Source organism: Ahaetulla prasina, chromosome 11 (genome assembly GCF_028640845.1).
Source record: "Ahaetulla prasina isolate Xishuangbanna chromosome 11, ASM2864084v1, whole genome shotgun sequence".
Taxonomy (NCBI): Eukaryota; Metazoa; Chordata; class Lepidosauria; order Squamata; family Colubridae; genus Ahaetulla; species Ahaetulla prasina.
Genome location: NC_080549.1, coordinates 15,698,519 through 15,721,409, shown reverse-complemented (window position 1 = coordinate 15,721,409; position 22,891 = coordinate 15,698,519). Strand labels below are relative to the sequence as shown.

The 22,891-nt window shown below is 44.0% G+C and overlaps 1 protein-coding gene across 4 annotated transcripts in view; it reads right to left on the bottom strand.

The window, feature by feature from the left end:
- CHM (CHM Rab escort protein) overlaps positions 1-22,891 on the bottom strand; it is a 97,759-nt gene that overhangs the window by 46,536 nt on the left and 28,332 nt on the right. For all 4 annotated transcript variants that reach the window (XM_058197043.1, XM_058197040.1, XM_058197041.1 and 1 more), the window contains 4 exons: positions 19,672-20,068; positions 14,270-14,386; positions 11,814-11,934; positions 10,851-11,076 (listed from right to left, as the gene is read on the bottom strand). In XM_058197043.1, the coding sequence (XP_058053026.1) occupies positions 10,851-11,076; positions 11,814-11,934; positions 14,270-14,386; positions 19,672-20,068 (861 nt within the window). The remainder of the gene's footprint in view (positions 1-10,850; positions 11,077-11,813; positions 11,935-14,269; positions 14,387-19,671; positions 20,069-22,891) is intronic.

The window sequence follows — 22,891 nt, the reverse complement described above, 5'->3', positions numbered from 1 at the left end:
TAGTGTGCAGCGGCAGCCAAAAAAGCCAATGCAATCCTAAATTGCATTAACAGAGGGATACAATCAAGATCAAGGGCGGTACTAATACCACTCTATAAAGCCCTAGTAAGACCATACCTAGAATACAGTATCCAGTTTTGGTCACCACACTATAAAAAAAGAAGTTGAGACTCTAGAAAGAGTGCAGAGAAGAGCAACCAAGAGGATTAGGGGACTGGAGGCTAAAACAGGATGAATGGTTGCAGGAACTGGGCATGGCTAGTCTAGTGAAGAGAAGGACCAGGGGAGACAGGATGGCAGTCTTCCAATATTTGAGGGGCTGTCACAGAGAGGAGGGGGGTCAAGCTATTCTCCAAAGCACCTGAAGACCAGACAAGGAATAATGGATGGAAACTGAACAAGGAGAGATTCAACCTGGAAATAAGGAGACATTTTCTGACAGTGAGCAATCAACCCTTGGAATAGAAGCTGCCTTCAGAAGTTGTGGGAGCTTCATCATTGGAAGCTTTCAAGAAGCTTTCTGCCATCTGTCAGAAATGGTATAGAGTCACCTGCTTGGGCAGGGGGTTGGACTAGATGACCTACAAGGTCCCTTCCAACTCTATTAATCTGTTATCATAAACCATGATTTCACCAACACAATCAGCTAAAAAGCCAAACAGACTGAGATGGACAGGATTCAAATAATTTCTCTACCCTCAGCGGATTATTTTGGATTATTCACTAATTTGCTGCTGTTGTTCTGATTTCTCCTTTTATGGTTCTGTTTATCTCTCTCTCTCTCTCTCTCTCTCTCTCTCTCTTTTTTGGTCTGTGTAATAATGAGGGGGGAAAAACAGTCTTACTCAACTACGTACAGTTGTTGTGAACATAAAATAGAAATATGGAACCCAGGTGTATCACTCAGCTCTTGGGTCCCATGATCATGTGATCTAAATTCAGATGCTTGGGGCAACTGACTCGTATTTATGACGGTTGCAGAGTCCCGGGGTCATGTGATCAACTTTTTGCAACCTTCTGACAAGCAAATTCAACAACGTTAAGTGAACAACAACAATAATTGCAGCGATTCACTTAACGAATATGGCAAGAAAGGGCCTACAATGGGGCAAAACTCACCTAACAAATGCCTCACTTAGCAACAGAACATCTGGACTCAACTGTGAGAACAACCTGTAAAATAAAATCGGGCTAAAATATAATAACCCTTCAAGTGTTGTTGTTGTTAGTTGCGAAGTCGTCTCCGACCCATCATGACCCCATGGACAACATTCCTCCAGGCCTTCCTGTCCTCTACCATCCTCTGGAGTCCATTTAAACTCATGCCTACTGCTTCAGTGACTCCAGCCAGCCAGCTCGTTCTCTGTCGTCCCCTTCTTCTTTTGCCCTCAATCTTTCCCAGCATTCGGCTCTTCTCCAGGGAGTCCTTCTTTCTCCTTAGATGGCCAAAGTATTTTAGTTTCCTCTTTGGGATCTAGCCTTCTAAAGAGCAGTCAGGGTTGACCTCCTCTAGAACTGACTTGTTTGTTCGCCTTGCAATCCAAGGGACTCCCAGGAGTCTTCTCCAGCACCAGAATTCAAAGGCCTCAATTCTTTGGTGCTCAGCCTTTCTTATGGTCCAACCTTCACAGCCATAGATTGCAACTGGGAAAACCATCGCCTTGACTATACGCACTTTTGTTGGCAGGGTGATGTCTCTGCTTTTTAGTATGCTGTCTAGATTTGCCATAGCTTTCTTCCCCAGGAGCAAGCATCTTTTAATTTCTTGGTTGCAGTCCCCATCTGCGGTGATCTTGGAGCCCAGGAAAATAAAATCTTTTACTACCTCTTCAAGTAGGATGGGATATATAGACCTGGTTCATGCTTATTCCAGTCCGGTGATGGCCTGATTGGTGCTACACAATGTTTTGCTTAACTGAAGGAGCAAGGAATGGAGGCAGGGGTGAAATCCAGCAGGTTTTGGAGAACCGGCAATGGAAATTTTAAGTAGTTCGGAGAACCGGCAAATGCCACCTCTGGCTGGTCCCAGAGTGGGGAAGGAATGGGGATTTTGCAGTATCCTTCCCTCAGGAGTGGGGAGGGAATGGGGATTTTGCAGTATCCTTCCCCCAGGAGTGGGGAGGGAATGGGGATTTTGCAGTATCCTTCCCCCTGGAGTGGGGAGGGAATGGGGATTTTGCAGCATCCTTCCCCTGGAATGGGGAGGGAATGGGGATTTTGCAGTATCCTTCCCCCTGGAGTGGGAGGAATGGGATTTTGCAGCATCCTTCCCCCTGGAGTGGGGAGGGAATGGGGATTTTGCAGCATCCTTCCCCTGGAGTGGGGAGGGAATGGGGATTTTGCAGCATCCTTCCCCTGGAATGGGGAGGGAATGGGGATTTTGCAGTATCCTTCCCCCAGGAGTGGGGAGGGAATGGGGATTTTGCAGTATCCTTCCCCTGGAGTGGGGAGGGAATGGGGATTTTGCAGCATCCTTCCCCTGGAGTGGGGTGGGAATGGGGATTTTGCAGTACTCTTCCCCTGCCACACCCACCAAGCCGTGCCCACAGAACCAGTAGTAAAAAAAATTGAATTTCACCACTGCATGGAGGGCTTCATAAACCACACCAAGTTATCAAATATGGTTTACAGCACAACCTGGTTATTTGGCTTAATGTGTTGTGTGAATGCTCCCAAACACTATGCCATGCTGGCTTTCTTAACCATCTATTCTCCTAGGAGGAACTTCAGCGGAATTGCTCCTCCAGAGGCATCTGAGTATCTGATCTGATTGGGCGTTAAAGAATATTCCTCCCCCCCTCAAAAAAAAAGCCCAAAAGTCAGAGATCCCTGGACCAGGGGATGGATTGAATCATCTTGTATATGTTAAACACGTGCGCTTACAACCACAATTGAGCCTCAAATTTCCGTTGCTGAACGAGACGTTTGTTAAGTGTGTTGTGCATCATTTTTACGACCATCCTTGCCATATTTGTTAAGTGAATCACTGCCGTTGTTAAGTTAGAAACATGGTTGTTAACTGAATCGGGCTTTGGGTTTGGCTTGTAAGAAGGTCTTAAAGGGGGGGGGGGTCACATGACCCTGCGGACGTTGCCCCCGTCATAAATGTGAGTCAGTTGCCAAGCGCCTGAATTTTGATCACCACGGAGATGCTGGCAACAGTCGTAAGTGTGAAAAACACTCATGTCACTTTTTTCAGTGCCGTTGTGACTTTGAACGGTCACTAAGCGAACTGTTGTAAATCGAGGATTGCTTGCATCCAGCAACCGACTATTTAACAACAACAACAACAACAGCAGCAGCAAAATCTCAAAAGTATTTTGAATGGTATTTTCCAAGAAACGGTTTCCTCACAACGGATTGCGAAGTGGAACTCTCACAAAGGCCTTTGTGTGCTTAGGAGGCATGTTTCAACACAAAGGTTATTTTCAAATTAAAAGGCCTGTCCTGTCAAAACTTGAGAAATAATACGGGCAAGGACAACAAACGCATTCCATAGCTTTATTAACGACAGCGCTCACTGATCTGTGAATAACCGAGAGAGAGAAAAGAGAAGATTATTGAGTTACTTTACCAATCTATCCATCCATCATTGGACAGCAGGTCTCAGACGTGATGGATGGTCTCACTTCACTGATATTTGTCCCAAACTAAGATTCGCTTGAAGGAAGGAAGGAAGGAAGGAAGGAAGGATGGAAGGAAGGAAGGAAGGAAGGATGGAAGGAAGAGGGAGGGAAGAAGAAAGGAAAGAAATGGAGGAAGGAAGGACAGAGGGAAGGGGGAAGGAAGGAAGGAGGGTGGGAGAGGAAGGAAGGAAAGAGGAATAAAAGAATAAAGTAGAGAGGGAAGAAGGATGGAGAGAGAGGGAGGAAGAAAGAAGAGAGGGAGGGAGGGAGGGAGGGAGACATGATAGCACTGTTCCAATATCTCAGGAGCTGCCACAAAGAGGGAGTCAAACTATTCTCCAAAGCACCTGAAGGCAGGACAAGAAGCAATGGGTGGAAACTAATCTAGGAGAGAAGCAATTTAGAACTAACAAATTTCCTGACAATTAGAACAATTAATCAGTGGAACAGAAGTTGTAAATGCTCCAACACTGGCAGTTTTTAAGATTATGTTGGATAACCATTTGTCTGAAGTGGTGTAGGGTTTCCTGCCTAAGCAGGGGGTTGGACTAGAAGATCTCTAAGGTCCCTTCATCTATTCTATTCTATTCTATTCTATTCTATTCTATTCTATTCTATTCTACTCTACTTGTCTGGCAATCTGAAGTTCCTGTCCTGACTGTTGTTATAAGTAGAGGACCACTGTAGTAGTGACTTCAGAAGCTGCTTTGGATTCAATTTGTTCAATTTTGCGTTGATGTCCTGGCCGCTCACCTCCCACCAACTAAGATTCTTCTTTCTGCAACTGGATGCAGAGCTGCCCTTCTCCTCTTCCTTCTACCTTCCCTGAAAGAGGCACACAGAATGCAAATTGGCTCTTTAAAACTGGTGATAAAAGATTTTCACCATGCTTGAAATTGGGTGTCATTTATTATTAAATTGCCAATTAACACCTCTGCGCATCTGTAAAGTCAAGGATCTACGAGACAAGAGAGGTCTTGTGTTTGTAGACGGAGAGAACTAACACATTAAAACATGCACGCTCATGATTAAATCAGCCTTAATGAACTTTGGATCTTCAAATATGAGGTGGCAGTGCCAGGATTGTCTGGGGTAATGGGAAGAAGTCTAGCATGGCTGGAGAAGGCTGAATTAAAGGATTTATTTTTTTAAAAAAAAATTGAGAAACCAAGTTAGCTAAGCTTCTGTACTTTTGGGCAGCTTTCTTTTGGGCCTGAGTTAGGTACAGCAGTCGAACAACAGAAAACTGTCATCTTCTACACTGAAGCCAAAGATAAGGAAGAAACCAAATGCTATCTGGAATTATCTGCATCAAACTGGAGATCCAGCAAAATTTCCCACCCCTTAACCTTAACCCACCATATAAACCGTGGCTTCTCCTTTAGGAAACAGAGAGTTGGGCAAAAAGGGGATGCAGTGGCTCAGTGGCTAAGACACCGAGCTTGTCGATCGACAGGTCGGCAGCTCAGCGGTTCGAATCCCTAGTGCTGCCGTGTAACGGGGTGAGCTCCCGTTCCTTGTCCCAGCTTCTGCCAACCTAGCCGTTCGAAAGCACGTAAAAAAATGCAAGTAGAAAAAAAAAAAAGACCGGAGTTCCATATGCCTCTCGTGTTGAGTCATGCCGGCCACATGACCACGGAGACGTCTTCGGACAGCGTTGGCTCTTCGGCTTTGAAACGGAGATGAGCACCGCCCCCTAGAGTCGGGAACGACTAGCACATATGTGCATGGGGATCCTTTACCTTTACCCTTAACCCATCATATACACCATGGCTTCTCCTTTAGGAAACAGAGAGTTAGGCATCACTCTAAACGTACATTTGTTGGGACTTATTTTTCAGCAGTGAAGAACGCAGTACATTGGGGTCCTTGCTGCTGTCTGAGCTTGGTTGTTTTCTTGCAGACGTTCCATTGTCGATTATCAACTGGCACTGATGATGTTCCCTAGTTCGATTACGAAACGCCTGCAAGGAAACAACCAACCTCAGAGAGCAGCAAGGGCTCCAAAGTCCTCCTCCTCCTTCCTCCCTCCTCCTCCTCCTCCAGCTCACAAACCCCATTCTAATGGTGGGGTCTTGGGGGTTCGGCAGGGTTCAGGCAATCCTCTAGCCAAGGATCACCGGGATTTGGTGAACCCCCAAATACCACCCCTGAATCCCACCCCTCCCATCTCAGGAGTCACCACACAGCCTGTTCATCATTCCAGGTAAGAGTAGGGGCCGCGCGGAGGGTCTGGGAGGGCAAAAAATGGTCCTACCCTGGGGAAAGCTGTTTTCACCCTCTTGGAAGCTCAAAGAAAGCCTCTGGAGGCTCAAGGAAAGCCTCGGGAGCCTGGGGAGGGAGAAAAACTAGGCCACACCCACCCAGCAACGAGGCAGCAAACCCGTTGCTAAAGGATCTGAAGCCCACCCCTGCCCCACTCCTTTCTAACACTGATGATGTTACCTAGTTGGATCGTGAAATGTCTGCAACAAATCAACCAAGCTCAGAGAGCACCAAGGACCCCACAGTCCTCCTCCCTGCAACCTTCCTGCCTTCCAACACTGATGATGTTCCCTAGCTGGGTAAATGAAACGTCTTCATGAAACAACCAAGCTCAGAGAGCACCGAGGACCCCACAGTTCAACCCTGAGCTTCGCATCACAACATCTGATCTTACGGTGCTTGGACTAAAACCTCAGCATTGCATTGTTATTCTTTAGAATAGTTCCACGAGACTGTGATTCAAAGATGTCTCTCCAAACATCCAAGTCCTTCTTTTGTACTCTAGAAAAATGTAAATATCTTTTTGTGTGGTTTTGGGGGACAAAGAGGAGGGGAGGAAAGAAAAACAGCCTCCAGGAAGAAAAAAATACCCGATCGTCCCTCTTTTGGAACAATGGAATGCTTTCATTTTCATTGCCAGATGTATTTTGAAACCCCACCATAAAGTTGTCAGAAGGTCCCAATCTCCACAGAAGGAAGACTCCTTCCATCAAAGGAAAGGAATCCGAGGTTTTAATTCAGGGGTCTCCAACCTTGGCAACTTTAAGACTTGTGGACTTCAACTCCCAGAATCCCTCAGCCAGCAAAGCTGGCTGAGGAATTCTGGGAGTTGAAGTCCACAAGTCTTAAAGTTGCTAAGGTTGGAGACCCCTGTTCTAATACACTCAGCCACAGAAAAGAAACCCCTTCGTCAGGAAGGAACTATGTACTGGTTAGATCTAGACTTAAACTTGCAATAACTTTATTGGCACTTTGAATGTACATTAATCGGCATACATTGTTCTGACCTGGGCTTCCTTAGAAAGCATACAGCACAATTTAGTCCCGCCAAACCTCTTTTATTCATACGGCTGTTCCCAGTCCGAAAGGCTTCTCAAACAGCCTTTTCAGGGGAATGTTTATAAACACCCATCTTATCTCCCTTGGAATGCTGCCAGAGAACTAATTGCCACAGGCAGGGCAAGGCCAAACTTAGCACAGAGTCAAACAGAACTTTCCAAAGCTTGAACTGATCAGATGAACTAATTGCTTCCTGCAAAAGCTCACGTCCGGTTCGCTTCTCTTTTATGTTTTATGGGAGGGGCCAATCATTTCCAAGCCTTACTCCCAAGTCAACCCTGTTTTCTTACTTATTCTTGACTTCTGGAAGCTCTGCGCATGCACACACTGGGATCAGGCTCCAGTTGTTATTCTGCCTCGCTGATGTCAGACTCTGGTGGCTCCAGAGGCAGCAAATAGCAGATGGCCTTGGCCCCCTCTCTGCCTCTGACTCACAGCCCTCGTCCGAGCCTTCCCCAGACTCCAGGACTGGCCCATGTTCCAACCTCCTCACTGTCCGAATCTGCTGCTAGCTCTGCTGGCTGCTGGCGGGCCACAACATACATTAAAATGAAATTTCGTTGCACACAGCTCTCAAGGGGTCCCCACTTCCAATATACACTACGTAAACATGACTAAATAAATAAATAAGTATGCATATAACCACATATACTATATGACAGAGGAACAACACAGTCTAATTCGGGTGTATACATGTACATGGTGAGAAAAATCTTGCAAGTTGGCCAGACTGATGGCCTAGTGTTGTGGCCTGTCAACCGCCGGACCCTCCAGCACCCAAATCAGAGGAGAAGGAGGCATGGGAGTCAGGGTCAGCATCAAGGCAACCTGAGAGCTCCGAGGGGGAAGAGGGAATGGAGTTGACAGACAGAGTGAGTCAGAGGTGGAGCCTGGGCTGTCCGTCAGCCCTCAGATGGAGAGTCAACAACCCCCAGGTCTGGAAGTGGCTAATGAGGAAGAGGAGCAGGAGCTGGGCCCAGTGCCTGACGCGCGACTGTGCAGAAGGCAGAGGAGAGGAGAGCAGTGGAAATCTATTGGCCGGTCCTTGGGACGGAAAAGTCATTGCTATTAGCGAAGCCCCACCCTAGCTCTGGGGATAAAAGACAGGGGGCCACACATGAATTGACAACTATTCATCTTCCAGACAGACAAACTTGTTGGCTTGCATTGAAAGAGAAACTTTTTGCATGGGCTGCTGGCGCTCCTAATAAAGGAATCTTTAAGTTAACTTCAGAGGGTTTGTCGTGTAAGGAACAAAGCTGTTACAGAATCTGGTAGTCCTCCTAGAAATACTTCGAAACCTTCTCCAATCTACAACCAGCATTAAACAGCTCAGGTGAAGAAACAAATGATTGCAGTACGTAAATATAATTTTGATGAGCCCTGCATTTAAAAATGGGCACCTTTGTTGATGGAAGTTACAGAATAATCATCATCATAATCATCACCATCATCATCCTCCATTGGTCATTATGCAAAAAATATGACTTGCCTGTATCCAAAAATTCATGGGAACATAAAGTGGAAAAAGTTATAGAAAATGAGAAGGTGAAGTTCTTGTGGGAGTTTCAAATACAGACGGATCGTCACTTGGAACACAACACGCCAGATATCACAGTTGTCGAAAACCGAAATGTATAATTTATTGACATCGCAGTACCAGGAGATGCCAGAGTCAAAGAAAAAGAACTGGAAAAAAATCATGAAATAGCGCGACTTGGCCATTGAAACTACACGGCTATGGGTGAAACATGTAACAGTGATACCCATTGTCATCAGGGCACTTAGTATCGTGTCCAAGAATTTTATAAGATACGTCAACAAATTACAGCTTCCTGCAATAACACCAGCAGAAGTGCAAAAAACTGCGCTACTTGGAACATCCTACGTCTTAAGAAGGTACTTGGTTGATACCTAGGATGCTGGCAGCAACCCATATCAACCATTAGCACCAGTATTTGTGATGCATTTTTGAATGTTCAGTTGACTAAGTTTCATGTTTAATGAATAAAGCAAATAATAATAATAAGAGGAGGAGGACGAGGGGGAGGAAGAGGAGGAGGAAGTCGGGTTGGCTCACAACTGTTTCAGAATAACTCCTGATTTTACATACACTTCAGGGACCACCACAGTTCTCGAGAACGTTGCAGAGTTGATGCCCAGCTCATTCGGAATGCAAGGAGATGACTTACAAATGTCTTTGGATCATTCACATAAATATGCATGCATGCCGTTTATAACGGTAGCCTTGATGAGAAGACATAGGATAACTGAGCGCAAGGAACGCTTAAGAGGGTTACATTAAAACAGAATATGAAGAGGCGGTTAGAAATCACAGGGCAAGTGACACCTTATTCTGATAACCCGGCGATAAAAAATTGTGGGCTATGATGTATAGGCAGAATGATTGTTGCCACTTGGTAGACCGGTTGAACACTCTTCCTGGAAATCTTACAGGCCAGGCAGAACTGGGAAACACATACCAGGGTACAGGTAGTCAGATACAGATTAACAGAGTTGGTAGGGACCTTGTAGGTCACCTAGCCCAACCCCCAACCCCCGTACGCAGTCCTCGACGTATGAACACAATTGAGCCCAAAATTCCTGTTGCTTAGCGAAACAGTTGTTAAGTGAATCACTGCAGATGTTAAGTTAGTATTAGCAATAGCAATAGCACTTAAGACTTATATACCGCTTCCTAGTGCTTCACAGCCCTCTCTAAGCAGTTTACAAAATCAGCATATTGCCCTCAAACATCTAGGTCTTCATTTTACCGACCTTGGAAGGATGGAAGGATGAGTCAACCTTGAGCTGGTCAGGATCGAACTGCTGGCAGTGGACAGAATTAGCCTGCAATACTGCATTCTAACCACTGTGCCACCAGGGCTCATAATAGCAACAGCACTTAGACTTATATACCACTTCATAGCGATTTACAGCCCTAAGTGATTTACAGAGGCCAGCCTATTGCCCCCAACACTCTGGGTCCTCATTTTACCCTCCTTGGAAGGATGGAAGGCTGAGTCAACTTTGAGTTGATGAGATTCGATCTGTTGAACTGCAGCTAGCAGTCAGCTGAAGTAGCCTGTAGTGCTGCACTCTAACCACTGCGCCATCTCAGCTCAGTAACATGGTTGTTAAGTGAACTTAACAACCCCATGGACTTCGCTGGTCGCAAAAGGGGATCGCACGACCGCGGGATGCTGCAACCGTCATAAATATGAGTCAGTGGCCAAGCGTCTGAATTTTGATCACATGACCACGGGGATGCTGGAGAGGTCGTAAGTGTGAAAAATGGTCATAAGTCACCATTTTTAAAAGTAAAAAAAAAGTCTCTGATGATCGCGCGGCTCAGCTGTGATCGTCAGAGCCTTTTTTTTTTTACCTTTTAAAAGCATTTTTTAAAAGAAGTGGCAAGCAGAGAAGTGGGCAGCCGGGCACTGGGTAGGCGGCAGAGATTTTTGCTACCGGTTCTCCGAATCACCTGCCGCCATCGCTACCAGATCAGCCGATCCGGTCCGAACCGGGAGCATTTCAGCCCTGAGGATAAATGCCAAGCCAAGGTTTGCTTTAACCACAATATGATAAATAAAACCACAGCAACCAGGTTTATATGGCTGAGGGATTCTGGGAGTTGAAATCCACACATTTTAAAGTTGCCAAGGTAGGGCAACCCTGTTCTAAAGTATCAAGTCTTCGCCAATGAAGAGTCCCTTTCTCGACTTCTGTCCATCTAAGTGCAAAGCAACACAAGGCCTGCATGCCCTATTTGCTTAAACAGCAGATGCACATTTTCCAACTCAAACTCTTATAAGATGTCAAAAGGAAAACAATAGACGTTTTATTAAAAAAAGAACTAGAGTGCCTTAAAAAAAAGAGAGAGAGAGGAAATATACTTACCGACAAAAACACTGAGGGATTTCTCCTTGGCCGTACAAAGGAAATAAGAAGGGGGTGTTGCCGTAGCGCCCCAGGCACTGCAGAAATTTTTGAGTGGCCTTCAGTCCGTCAATGGTGCAGCAGTCGGCCTCCGAGACCATCGCGATGGAATGCAGAATGAAATGCTGCAGGTTGGGAGTTAACTTCTGGGTTTTTAAATAGTCGGCAAACCTGCGATCCTTCTGAGCTGTCTCGGGAGAAGGGAAAAGAGGAGAGGAAGGGAAGGGAAGGGGGAAGGGAAGGGAAGGGAAAGGAAGGGAAGGGAAGAGGGAAGGGAAGGGGAAAGGAAGGGAAGAGGGAAAGGAAGGAAGAGGAAGGAAGGAAGGAAGGAAGGAAGAGAAGAGAAGAGAAGAGAAGAGAAGAGAGGAGAGGAGGGAGGGAGGGAGGGAGGGAGAGGAGAGGGGAAGGGAAGGGAAGAGAAGAGAAGAGAAGAGAAAAGAAGAGAAGAGAAAAGGGAAGGAGAGGGAATGGAAGGGAAGGGAAAGGACGAAAGGGGGAGGGGAGGGGAGGGGAGGAGAGAAGTAATTTCAGCATGACCATCTTTCTACATGTCAAGAAAACACAAGGTGCTCAGTTACAAGCAGTCCTTTACGTACGACTGATCGCTTAGCAACCATTCTGTGTTGTCTTACGCCAAGGTCCCAAGATCATCCCTTCCAGATCTAGGGTTGGCCAACTAGGGCATCACGAACGCCAACATCCAGACTGAGCACAGAGTTGTCAATTGGTCTCGGCCACCCTCGGGAATGGTCAGAACATCTCCACCACAGCAACCAAACAATGTAAGGTGCTTGGGAACTCCAGCCACCTGGCGCTTCCTGACATGCTCCCACGGTAAATTAGGATCACAAGGTTTTCAGAGAGGTTCCATTCATTGAAAAATAAGGAGACGGAGGATTTCACCATTCGGGGAAAGAGACTCACCTTGATATTCATCGGGGCGTTGTTCAAAATCCAGGCAAAAGGTCAGAAATCTCATCAGCATTCTTTTTTCCACCATTGTCAGCTGTTTGTTATTGAAGATGTCCGCTCTGGAACATGGAACCTGAAACGAGACTTTTGGGTCATCCTCCCTTTTCCATTTGGCACGAGCAAGATCTAAAATGGACAGCTAACATCAAAAACATCATTAAAAAAGGACAACAAAGAATGTTCTTTCTGCGCCAACTCAGTAAGCTCAAACTGCCCAAGGAGCTGCTGATTCAGTTCTACAGAGGAATTATTGAGTCTGTCATTTGCACCTCTATAACTGTCTGGTTCGGTTCTGCAACCCAACAAGAAAAACACAGACTTCAGAGGATAATTAGAACTGCAGAAAAAATAATTGCTACCAACCTGCCTTCCATTGAGGACCTGTATACTGCACGAATCAAGAAGAGGGCCATGAAAATATTTACAGACCCCTCACATCCTGGACATAAACTGTTTCAACTCCTACCCTCAAAACGACGCTATAGAGCACTGCACACCAGAACAACTAGACACAAGAACAGTTTTTTCCCGAAGGCCATCACTCTGCTAAACAAATAATTCCATCAACACTGTCAAACTATTTACTGAATCTGCACTACTATTAATCTTCTCATAGTTCCCATCACCAATCTCTTTCCACTTATGACTGTATGACTATAACTTGTTGCTGGCAATCCTTATGATTTATATTGATATATTGACCATCAATTGTGTTGTAAATGTTGTACCTTGATGAAGGTATCTTTTCTTTTATGTACACTGAGAGCATATGCACCAAGACAAATTCCTTGTGTGTCCAATCACACTTGGCCAATAAAAATTCTATTCTATTCTATTCTATTCTATTCTATTCTATTCTATTCTATTCTATTCTATTCTATTCTATTCTATTCTATTCTATGAGATAGAAATGACAGTATCCTTGCAAAGAGGAACTCACAACCGAGGGGCTGACTACTCCCTTGTGCTGTGACCCAGGCCCAAGTAGGTAGTAGGAAACTCAGTCAGTTTAAAAACAAACAGACTTTATTAGAACAGCTGAGAATAAACTCCTTCTCAGCGTCGTCCAAACTAAATCAAAGCAAATTCTGCCCAACACAATTCCTCACCAACCTTGGTCCAATTAGGCAAACTGCCAAAGGCCTTTCTTGGCAAACGTTCAGAAGACATCGATAAAAATAAATGCAAGATGACGAAGCTATCAATGTTGTTTTCCGGCAAAGCCCAAACACCGTTGCTGGTCTTTTAAGCCTTATGGGAGGGGCCAATCATCTCGTCCTCTCTGCTTGAGCTGCTCTTGCCTTCTGGCAGCTCTTCTCATGTGTGCATTAGGAACAGGCTTCTCCTGTTCCTCTGCCTCACTACTGTCAGCCTCTGGAGGCTCCGGTGTCCACACATCACTCCCAGATGGCCCTGGCCCCTCCTCTGCCTCCAACCCAAAGCCCTCATCCGGGCCTTCCCCAGCCTCCAAGACTGGCCCACAGCTCCACAGGCTGCTGGCGGACCACAACACGTTGAGAGTCCCACCTATCCCAAATTTAAGTGGCCATGTCAGACCTGGAAGCCATCTTTAGCATTGGGCCTTCAGGCGTGCCACATTTACTACAGTGGGAAACTGGGAGGGGGGATTGTATGGAGCCAGGGTGATATGTAGTCATAACAACATTCCTTTCTCAGAGAATCAAGGACATCTTGCCCTGCACCTGAAAGGCTGGAACTGGGAGGCATCTCCAGTTGGGAAGATGCTTGGATTGGACCATGTGATGGACATGTGGGTGCTGGGCAGGGACTTGGACTTTCCTTTGGGCGGGGAAAACCTGGAAGCTTTCAGATTCGGGTTTTCCCAGATGTGCCAATATGACATCTCTAATAAAACGGAACTTTGAGGAACTTCATCCTTCAGAGTCTTCTTTCTTTGGGGGTGTTACTTAGAACCCTGACAGGCCATTTTAAGATTTTTTCCCCATTTGGTTTTTAATTGTCATGATTCTATAATTTTTTTAAAAATCCTAATTTAATTTTTACTTTTAACATTAATTTTTATATGTTGCTTTATTTATCAGTTGGATTATATTGTATGCAGCCCAGAAGCTCTCTTTGAGGGAGTTGGGTAGTTTAGAAATAAGAAAGGAAGGAAGGAAGGGCAAGAACACATAGACTTCACAGTGCTTTTACAGCCCTCTCTAAGCGGTTTACAGAGTCAGCATGTTGCCCCCAACAATCTGGGTCCTCATTTTACCAACCTCAGAAGGACGGAAGGCTGAGCCGGTCAGGATCGAACTCTTGGCAGTGGGCAGAGTCAGCCTGCAATCTTCTACTGTAAACCACAGCACCACCACGGCTCAGTGAAAAGGAACATTTTCCAAAGAGCTGTGAGTTCAATTTTGTAATTTGGCCGATTAGCGTACCTGTTCCACTCTGCCATCTCTCAAGACAAGAATACGGGTAACGTTTTTGAACTCGGCATATCGGCTGACGTTTGACTTAATGAGGAGGTCAATCAACAAGCCTCGGGAATAGAGGAGCTGCAGGAGAGAGAAGAAGAAGTAGTATACAAATTCTTCGGAGAAAACACAATTGCTATTTTAAATACATTTTTTCTTCCTTGCTGTTCTTGCTTACAAAGGAACCCACTGCCAAGAATGCTAGGCATTTTGGTAAATGAAAAGTGGCTCTTCTAGCCAAGAAACTGGAAGGAGGGGGAAAAAAAAGTCCGCAAACAGTCTTAAAAATAAATAATGACATTTTGAAAAAGCAGCAGCAAATCAGCCCTTATGCAGCTGGAGGAAATAACCTCAAAGGCTGACAGGACACTACCGAAGTAATATCTTTCTGCAAAATTATATTATCCATTAGGAAAAGACCTGGAAAGACACTCTTAGAATTACAGTAGTGGCCAAAATTGTGGAAACATTTTGGGAAAAGTGCATTTTCTAAAACTAGCTAATAACACCACTTTTTTTTTTTTTTTGAGTAATATCATATAATTATATATCAATGGAAAAATAATTTAATCAAGAATGTAGTGCAATAACTTTTATGAAGGATTTGCTATTAGCATGGTAGTTACAGTAAAAAAGAAGAAAAGTGAAACGTAGAAAAAAACGAGATAGACAAAATTTATCACCACAGAAAAAACAAGATATACAAAAATTATCTCCAAGTCAGTTAATACCTAGTTGGGTCACCTTTAGCATGAATTACAGCCTTACAACGTCTTCCCATGGAGTGAACCAAGTCTTTTAGTTCTGCAGCTGTTATAATGTGAAACCAAGATTGAAGGATGGCTTCTATTAACTGGGTTTTATTGATGGGTCGCTACTTTAGTCAGCTCCATAGATTTTCAACTGGGTTAAGGTCTGGGCTATTTCCAGGCCACTCCAGCAGTGGAATAGGAATATCTTGAAACTCCCCCCGAAAAAGTGATGTTATTAGCTATCAAACCTTAAAAATACACTTTTCTCAAAAGGTTTCCACAATTTTGGCCACTATTGTAAAAGAAACTACAGGTGGTCCTCGACTTATGACCACAATTGAGTCCAAAATTTCTGCTGCCGAGCAAGACAGTTATTAAGTGAGTTTTGCCCCATTTTACGGCTTTTCTTGCCCCAGTGGTTAAGGGAACCACTGCAGTTGTTAAGCAAGTAATGTGGCTGTTAAGTGAATTTGCCTTCCCCGTGGATTTCGTTTCTTAGAACAGGGGTCTGCAAACTTGGCTCTTTTAAGCCTTGTGGACTTCAAATCCCAGAGTTCCTCAGCCAGCAAAGCTCTGGGAGTTTAAGTCCACAAGTCTTAAAAGAGCCAAGTTTGCAGACCCCTGACTTAGAAGGTTGCCAAAAGGGGGGATCACATTACCCCAGGAACCATCGTAAATGTGAGACCATTGCCAAGCGTCTGAATTTTGATCATGTGACCATGGGGATGCTGCAATGGTCGTTAAGTGCAAAAAATGGTCATAAGTCGGTTTTTTTCAGTGACGTAACTTCGAACGGTGACCAAATAAACCATTTGTTAAGTCAAGAATTGTCTGTATTTGATACTATTCAAATCAGAAAGTATCTGGAAGAAAATTAAAAAGATTCTTACTGGAGGTATTCACGACGCTCAAACCTTCAAATCATTAAAAAAAAACAACCATCTAGCTATATATTCTGGAAGAATATATTTGACAAGACTTCCAGGGGTTTTAATCTTCTTTCTAATATTCTACATATCCTTTCTACTTTATCTTCCACGGAGGTTTTTTTGTGTTTGGGCTCCCGAGCTTAACGGCTGTCTTTATTTCTTCAATATCCCAGCAAGCTTGCAAGGGTTACAGGTTGAAACCATAAAACTCAATCTTCTAAATACCTTCGCTCACTTGGTATAAGCTCCCAATTTATTATACATTCTTGGAAGGACATGAACGTTAAAAACCCCGGCTGCCCAAGATGGATGACCTCACTTTGAAAAGGCAATGCTCCACTGGAGAACGTTAGTTACAACAGGCCATCGTTCTCAAAAGTAGCCAGAATCAGAAGATGACTTTGCAAGGCCAGATGAATTCGCTTTCCAAATCCAAGCTCTGTGCCTTGTGTCCAGGGATCTTGGGCAGAAGATCATGGATGGCAAAAAAGACCAAACCAAACCAAACCAGAACTACGGAGAGCTCTGAGCAAAGTTTGCTTTGATGAGAGGTTAAATCAGGGCTAGATTCTAGACCAGGGTGGATAAAAATCAATGACTTTTTTTTTTTAAAAAAAGATTTTTTTAATTTAAATTGAATTTTTTTTTCATTTTTTTCAAATTTATTTTAATATAATGCCTTTGGAGCAGGGGTGAAATGCTCCCGGTACGGACTGGATCGCCCATTCCGGTAGCGATGGTGGCGGGTGGTTCGGAGAACCGGTAGCAAAAATCCCTGCCCCTCCCTCCCACCCCCACCCCCAGCTGAGCTCATCAGAGGGTTTTTTTTTTGTTCATCAGAGGGTTTTTTTTTTAAACTTTTAAAAGCATTTTTTCCTTCGGCCAAAAAAATGCTTTTCAAGGTAAAAAAAAAGCCTCTGATGATCATGCGGCTCAGCTGGGATCCTCAGAACCCTTTAAAAGCATTTTTTCTACCACCTCTTCGGTAGAAGAGGTTGTAAAAAAAAAGCTTTTAAAAGGCTCCTCTGGCGATCCCAGCTGAGTTGCCTGATCGCCAGAACCTTTTAAAAGCATTTTTTCTACCACCTCTGAAGAGGTTGTAAAAAAATGCTTTTAAAAGGTTCTGGAGATCAGGCACCCCAGCTGGGATCATCAGAACCCTTGAAAAGCTTTTTTTCCTCTGGCGATCCCAGCTGAGTTGCCTGATCATCACAGGCTTTTAAAAGCATTTTTTTTACAACTTCTTCGGCCGAAGAAAAAATGCTTTTAAAAGTTTTAAAAAAAAAAGTTGGCCATACCCACCCAGTCACATTACCACCACCACCCCACCAAGCCACGCCCACAGAACCGGTAGTAACAAATTTTACATTTCACCCCTGCTTTGGAGTTAAAAAAAATCTATCTAAAGATAGTTTTCTATTTAAGATACATTAATAATTTAATTTATTCAGCATGAAATGGAGCTTAGTTATGTAGCACGAGGCTGTAGACTCTGCAATATTTACATTTTGGGTAAACTCATTCAATGTGTCCAAGCTCTGCATGCTAAACAGGAAACCTTCGTTTTGTTTGCAAATGATAATATTAAAGATTCCAACTACCAGCCAGAATGAGTCCCTACGTTGAAAGAGCACCTGTCACTTCAGATCCATCATGGCAGCGCCTGTTAGCGGGCATCCACTCACCTGCTGCCTGTCACGTCCCTCACCTGGTTGTGTCACTGCCGCACCACCAGCCGTCCCATTGAAGTGACTGGGACGGTCGGCGAATCAACAGCAGGTCAGAGGAGAAGACGCTGCGGGACAGAGATGACAGGTACTCTTTAAAAATTATGATTTGTCGCATTTTTCGGAGTATAAGACGCATCCGCCCCACTTAAAAGTGGGTGAAAATTTTGGAGCGTCTTAAAAGCCTGAATACGGGCCCATTTGGCATGCAGCGCGCATGTGCGGTTAGCGAACCGGTGGCAAACCAGTTCAGATTTCACTACTGGTTTGAAAGCCACCCAGAGTTGCTTCTAGAGCAGGGGTCTGCAAACTTGGCTCTTTTAAGACTTGTGGACTTCAATTCCCAGAGTTCCTCAGCCAGCTTTGCTCTGGGAGTTGAAGCCCACAAGTCTTAAAAGAGCCAAGTTTGCAGACCCCTGCTCTAGGCGAAATTCTAATACATAAGTAAATAAACTTTAGGGTTGCATGGAATTGCACCATTTATGAGCAGAGCTTGTATGCTCGGTAAGGAATGGTTAAATTCCTTAAATGGGAGGTGATTTTATAGTACACCCCCTCCATTAGTTTTGGAAAGTCCCATGAAGTTTGAAGTCTAAGGAGACTTCAAACTTCATGGGACTTTCCAAAACTAATGGAGGGGGTGTACTATACTCTGCGATATGGGATGTGTGGGATAGACCAGCTGCCGCTCGGAAACCATTTTTTGTCTCCTGGAAGTCGTGATCAAAATACAATGTTAGCTTCGCCTTCTCTGAGAAACCTGTCTGTGCGTAAGTGAACCCTTCTTTACAATTGTCAAATGTTCTTTCCTAAAGTTACTTATGCTCCCTGACAGAGGAATCCTAATATTGCTATTACATTCTTAGCCTTTAATGATTTTCCATGTGTACAGCTAGTCCTTGAGTTACAACTGCTCAGTTTAGTGAGCATTCCAAGTTACAACAGCATTGAAAAGAGTGTTTTTTGCACTTATGACCGTTGCAGATCCCCATGATCACACAATCAAAATTCAGATGCTTGGCAGCAGTCGTGTTGATCCCTTCTTTTGAGACCTTCTGTCGAGGAAAGTCAACGGGGAGACCAGATTCACTTAATAACTTAACAACTCCAGCAATTCACAAAGTAACTGGGACAAGGTCGTAAAACGGGGCAAAACTCCCTTAAGAAATGTCAACAGCTAGGATTGTATTTGCACAAAATTGGAAAAGTGAAGAGATCCCTACAGGTGAGAATGTGATTAGGAAAATACTAGAATGTGCAGAAATGGACAGATTGACACTGGTTATCGAAGAGAAAGAACAAACTGATTATTATACAATTTGGGAATCTTTTTACCAGTGGTTAGAGAATAAACTTAAGAATTAATAGTAAAATAAGTTACTTAAAGTATAGAAAATGTATTAATGGTTAGTATAATTAATAGAGTTAAATAAATCACAGTGGGATTGTTAGAATGGTAGATACTTAAGGTATTGGAAATTAAGCCAAGATGAGATTAAACAATGAATAAGGTTGTATATTTTAATGCTGGCACAAAATATTTGTACCCAGACAACACACTTGTTAATGGAAAATGGATTGTTTATATAGAATAGAATAGAATAGAATAGAATAGAATAGAATAGAATTTTTATTGGCCAAGTGTGATTGGACGCACAAGGAATTTGTCTTGGTGCATAAGCTCTCAGTGTACATAAAAGAAAAGATACCTTCATCAAGGTACAACACTTACAACACTTAATCAGTCATAGGGTACAAATTTAACACTTAATGATACAACACTTAATGATAGTCATTATAAAAATAAAATTTTAAAAAAACTTTTTAAAAAAATGTCTGGCTTAGCAACAGAAATTTGGGGCTGTTTTAGTTCGTAAGTCGCGAACTATCTGCATTATTAATAAGCAGAGGTGACTTTAAAAAAAAACAACCCAGAAAAATATAGTTCAGTCCCTTACCTTAGAAATTAAATCAATATTAAACCGCCTGCCTTCTTTTACAATTTGGGGATAGGTGATTTTCCTTGGTTCAGCTGCAGCTTCAGGGACTGGCTCAGATTTATGGTCTCCTGCTTCCAATGCGGTTGAATCGGGCACGGTGCTCTCAGAGGATTTCCCTTCCACAGAAGTCCCTCCTGTGTCCTCTTCATTACTGGTACCTTGTGGGTCACTTCCTGCATCGCTTTGAGGGCAGAGCTCTTTGCTTTTGGCCCCACCGTCTGAAGACAAGCATCCATTCTCCACCTCGGTGACCGAGGCAGAGGTCTCCTCTGAATCCTTATTAAAGGCAGAAGTGGCTGAGGCAGATGGTCTTGATAGTGCACCAGCTTCTTCAACATCTTCGGCTGAGTCCTGGCTGGGTTGTTGTTGTTGTTTTTCCACAAAGAGAGAAAGAAAAATCAGTTCCCCATCAACCCTGATTTGCAGTTAAAAGGCTTCCCCAACTTAGCCAAGGCAACAAGAACTATGATGTCTATGGAGATTCATTCAGGTCACAGTTGTCCCAAAAGATGCTTTTTTCAAAAAAAGAAAATAGAATAGAATAGAATAGAGTAGAGTAGAGTAGAGTAGAGTAGAGTAGAGTAGAGTAGAGTAGAGTAGAGTAGAGTAAACAGAACAGAACAGAACAATAATGGAATGGAATAGAAATAATAGAAAGGGAAATAGAGAAATAGAAGTAGAGCTGGAAGGGACCTTGAAGGTCTTCTAGTCCAGCCCACTGCTCAAGCAGGAATACCAATGCTATTTCAAGTAAGTGGCTGTCTAGTCTTTTAAAAACCTCCAGTGATTGAGCGCCCACGATTTCTGGAGGCAAGCTATTCCACTGGTTCATTGTCCTCTCTGTTAGGAAGTTTCTCCTTAATTCCAGGTTGCTTCTCTCTTTGATTAGTTTCCAACCACTGTTTCTTGTCCTGCCCTCCAGTGCTTTGGAGACTAATTTGATCCCCTCTTCTTTGTGGAAGCCCCTCAAATACTGGAATGCCGCTATCATGTCGCCCCTAATTCCTTTCCTTAGATTAGCCAGACCCAAATCCTGCAGCTATTCTTTATATGGTTTAGTCTCCAGGCCTTTGATCATCTTAGTTGCTCTTCTCTGAACTTGTTCCAAGTTTTCCAAGTCTCTGAATTAGACTTTCTTGGGGGGGGGGAGTGTTTCCCCCTTGAAAACGTTTCGCTTCTCATCCAAGAAGAGAACTTCTCACCCTGGAAGCGAACTTCTTCAGAACTGAAGAAGCTCCTTGCATGAGAAGCAAAATGTTTTCCAGGGGTAAAAACAAAAACAAAAACAAGGAAGGTCAGTTGCTTTTTGGAAAAAGCACCTTTGGGACAACAAGAGCTACGCCTCTCTGCTTTGATCCACTTGCACTGCAGTTATAATAATCCGAGGTAAAGTAAAGGTAAAAGTTCCCCTCGCACATACGTGCTAGTCGTTGCCGACTCTAGGGGGCGGTGCTCATCTCCGTTTCAAAGCCAAAGAGCCAGCGCTGTCCGAAGACGTCTCCGTGGTCACGTGGACGGCATGACTCAACGCCAAAGGCGCACGGAACGCTGTTACCTTCCCACCAAAGGTGGTCCCTATTTTTTCTACTTGCATTTTTTACGTGCTTTCGAAACTGCTAGGTTGGCAGAAGCTGGGACAAGTAACGGGAGCTCACCCCGTTAGGCGGCAGCACTAGGGATTCGAACCGCTGAGCTGCCGACCTTTCGATCGACAAGCTCAACGTCCTAGTCCCTGAGCCACCGCGTCCACAATAATCTGAACCTGGATGCTATTTCAGAAATGACATCCTAAACTATGGCAAAAGGTACGGTAGGTAAAGAATGATGCCAAGTAGATAGAGGCATTTTATACCTGAAATAGGCCAGGATTGTCATTCTTCTCCCACCTCCCAAATTTGAATGTGTGTTTGTGTGTGTGTGTGTGTAGGCATGGAACAGGTAGTCCTTGACTTACAACAATTCATTTAGTGACCGTTCAAAGTTACAACTTCACTGAAAAAAGTAACCTATGACCATTTTTCACAATTATGACTGTTGTAGCATCTCTCTGGTCACGTGATCAAAATTCAGGCGCTGGCTCCTATTTATGACGGTTGTAGTGTCCCAGGGTCATGTGATCCCCCTTTTACGACCTTCTGACGGGCAAAGACAAGGGGGAAGCCAGATTTCATTTAACAACCGTGCTATTAACTTAACAACTGCAGTGATCCACTTACCGTACTTTTTGGAGTATAAGACACACTTTTTCCCCCCGAAAAGAGGGTGGAAATGTTGGTGCATCTTATAGTCTGAAAAATACAATTAACAACGCTGGCCAGAAAGGTCGTAAAAATGAGGCAAAATCAGTGGTGAAATGTAAAATTTGTTACTACTGGTTCTGTGGGCGTGGCTTGGGGGGGGGAACGTGACTGGGTGGATGCGGCCAACTTTTTTTTTTAACTTATGAAAGCATTTTTTCTACAACTTCTTCAGCCGAAGAGATTGTAAAAAAATGCTTTTAAAAGGCTCCTCTGACGATCCCAACTGAGTTGCCTGATCGTCAGAGGATTTTCTTTTCTTTTAAAAGCATTTTTTATTTGCCTTTAAACAAAAAAAAAGCCTCTGACGATCAAGCAACTCAGCTGAGATCAGCAGAGGAGCCTTTTTAAAAGCATTTTTACTATAACCTCTTCGGCCAAAGAGGTTATAGAAAAAATGCTTTTAAACGCCTCTGACGATCCCAGCTGAGCTGCGCGATCATCAGAGGCTTTTTTTTTTACTTTTAAAAGCATTTTTTTGGCTGAAGAAAAAATGCTTTTAAACGCCTCTGACGATCCCAGCTGAGCTGCGCGATCATCAGAGGCTTTTTTTTTTACTTTTAAAAGCATTTTTTTGGCTGAAGAAAAAATGCTTTTAAAAGTAAAAAAAACAACCTCTGATGATCTCATGGCTCAGCTGGGCATGGGGGGTGGGAGGGGGATTTTTGCTACCGGTTCTCCGAACCACCTGCCTCCATCACTACCAGATCGGGCGATCCAGTCTGTACCGGGAGCATTTCACCCCTGGGCAAAATCCACTGAAGAAAGGTCTCACTTAGCGACATAAATTTTAGGCTCGAGGCCGATCATAAGTTAAGGACTACCTGTTGCTGAGTGGTTGCTGGACTCCCAATTGGGGAAAATCCAATCTATTTTGTCTG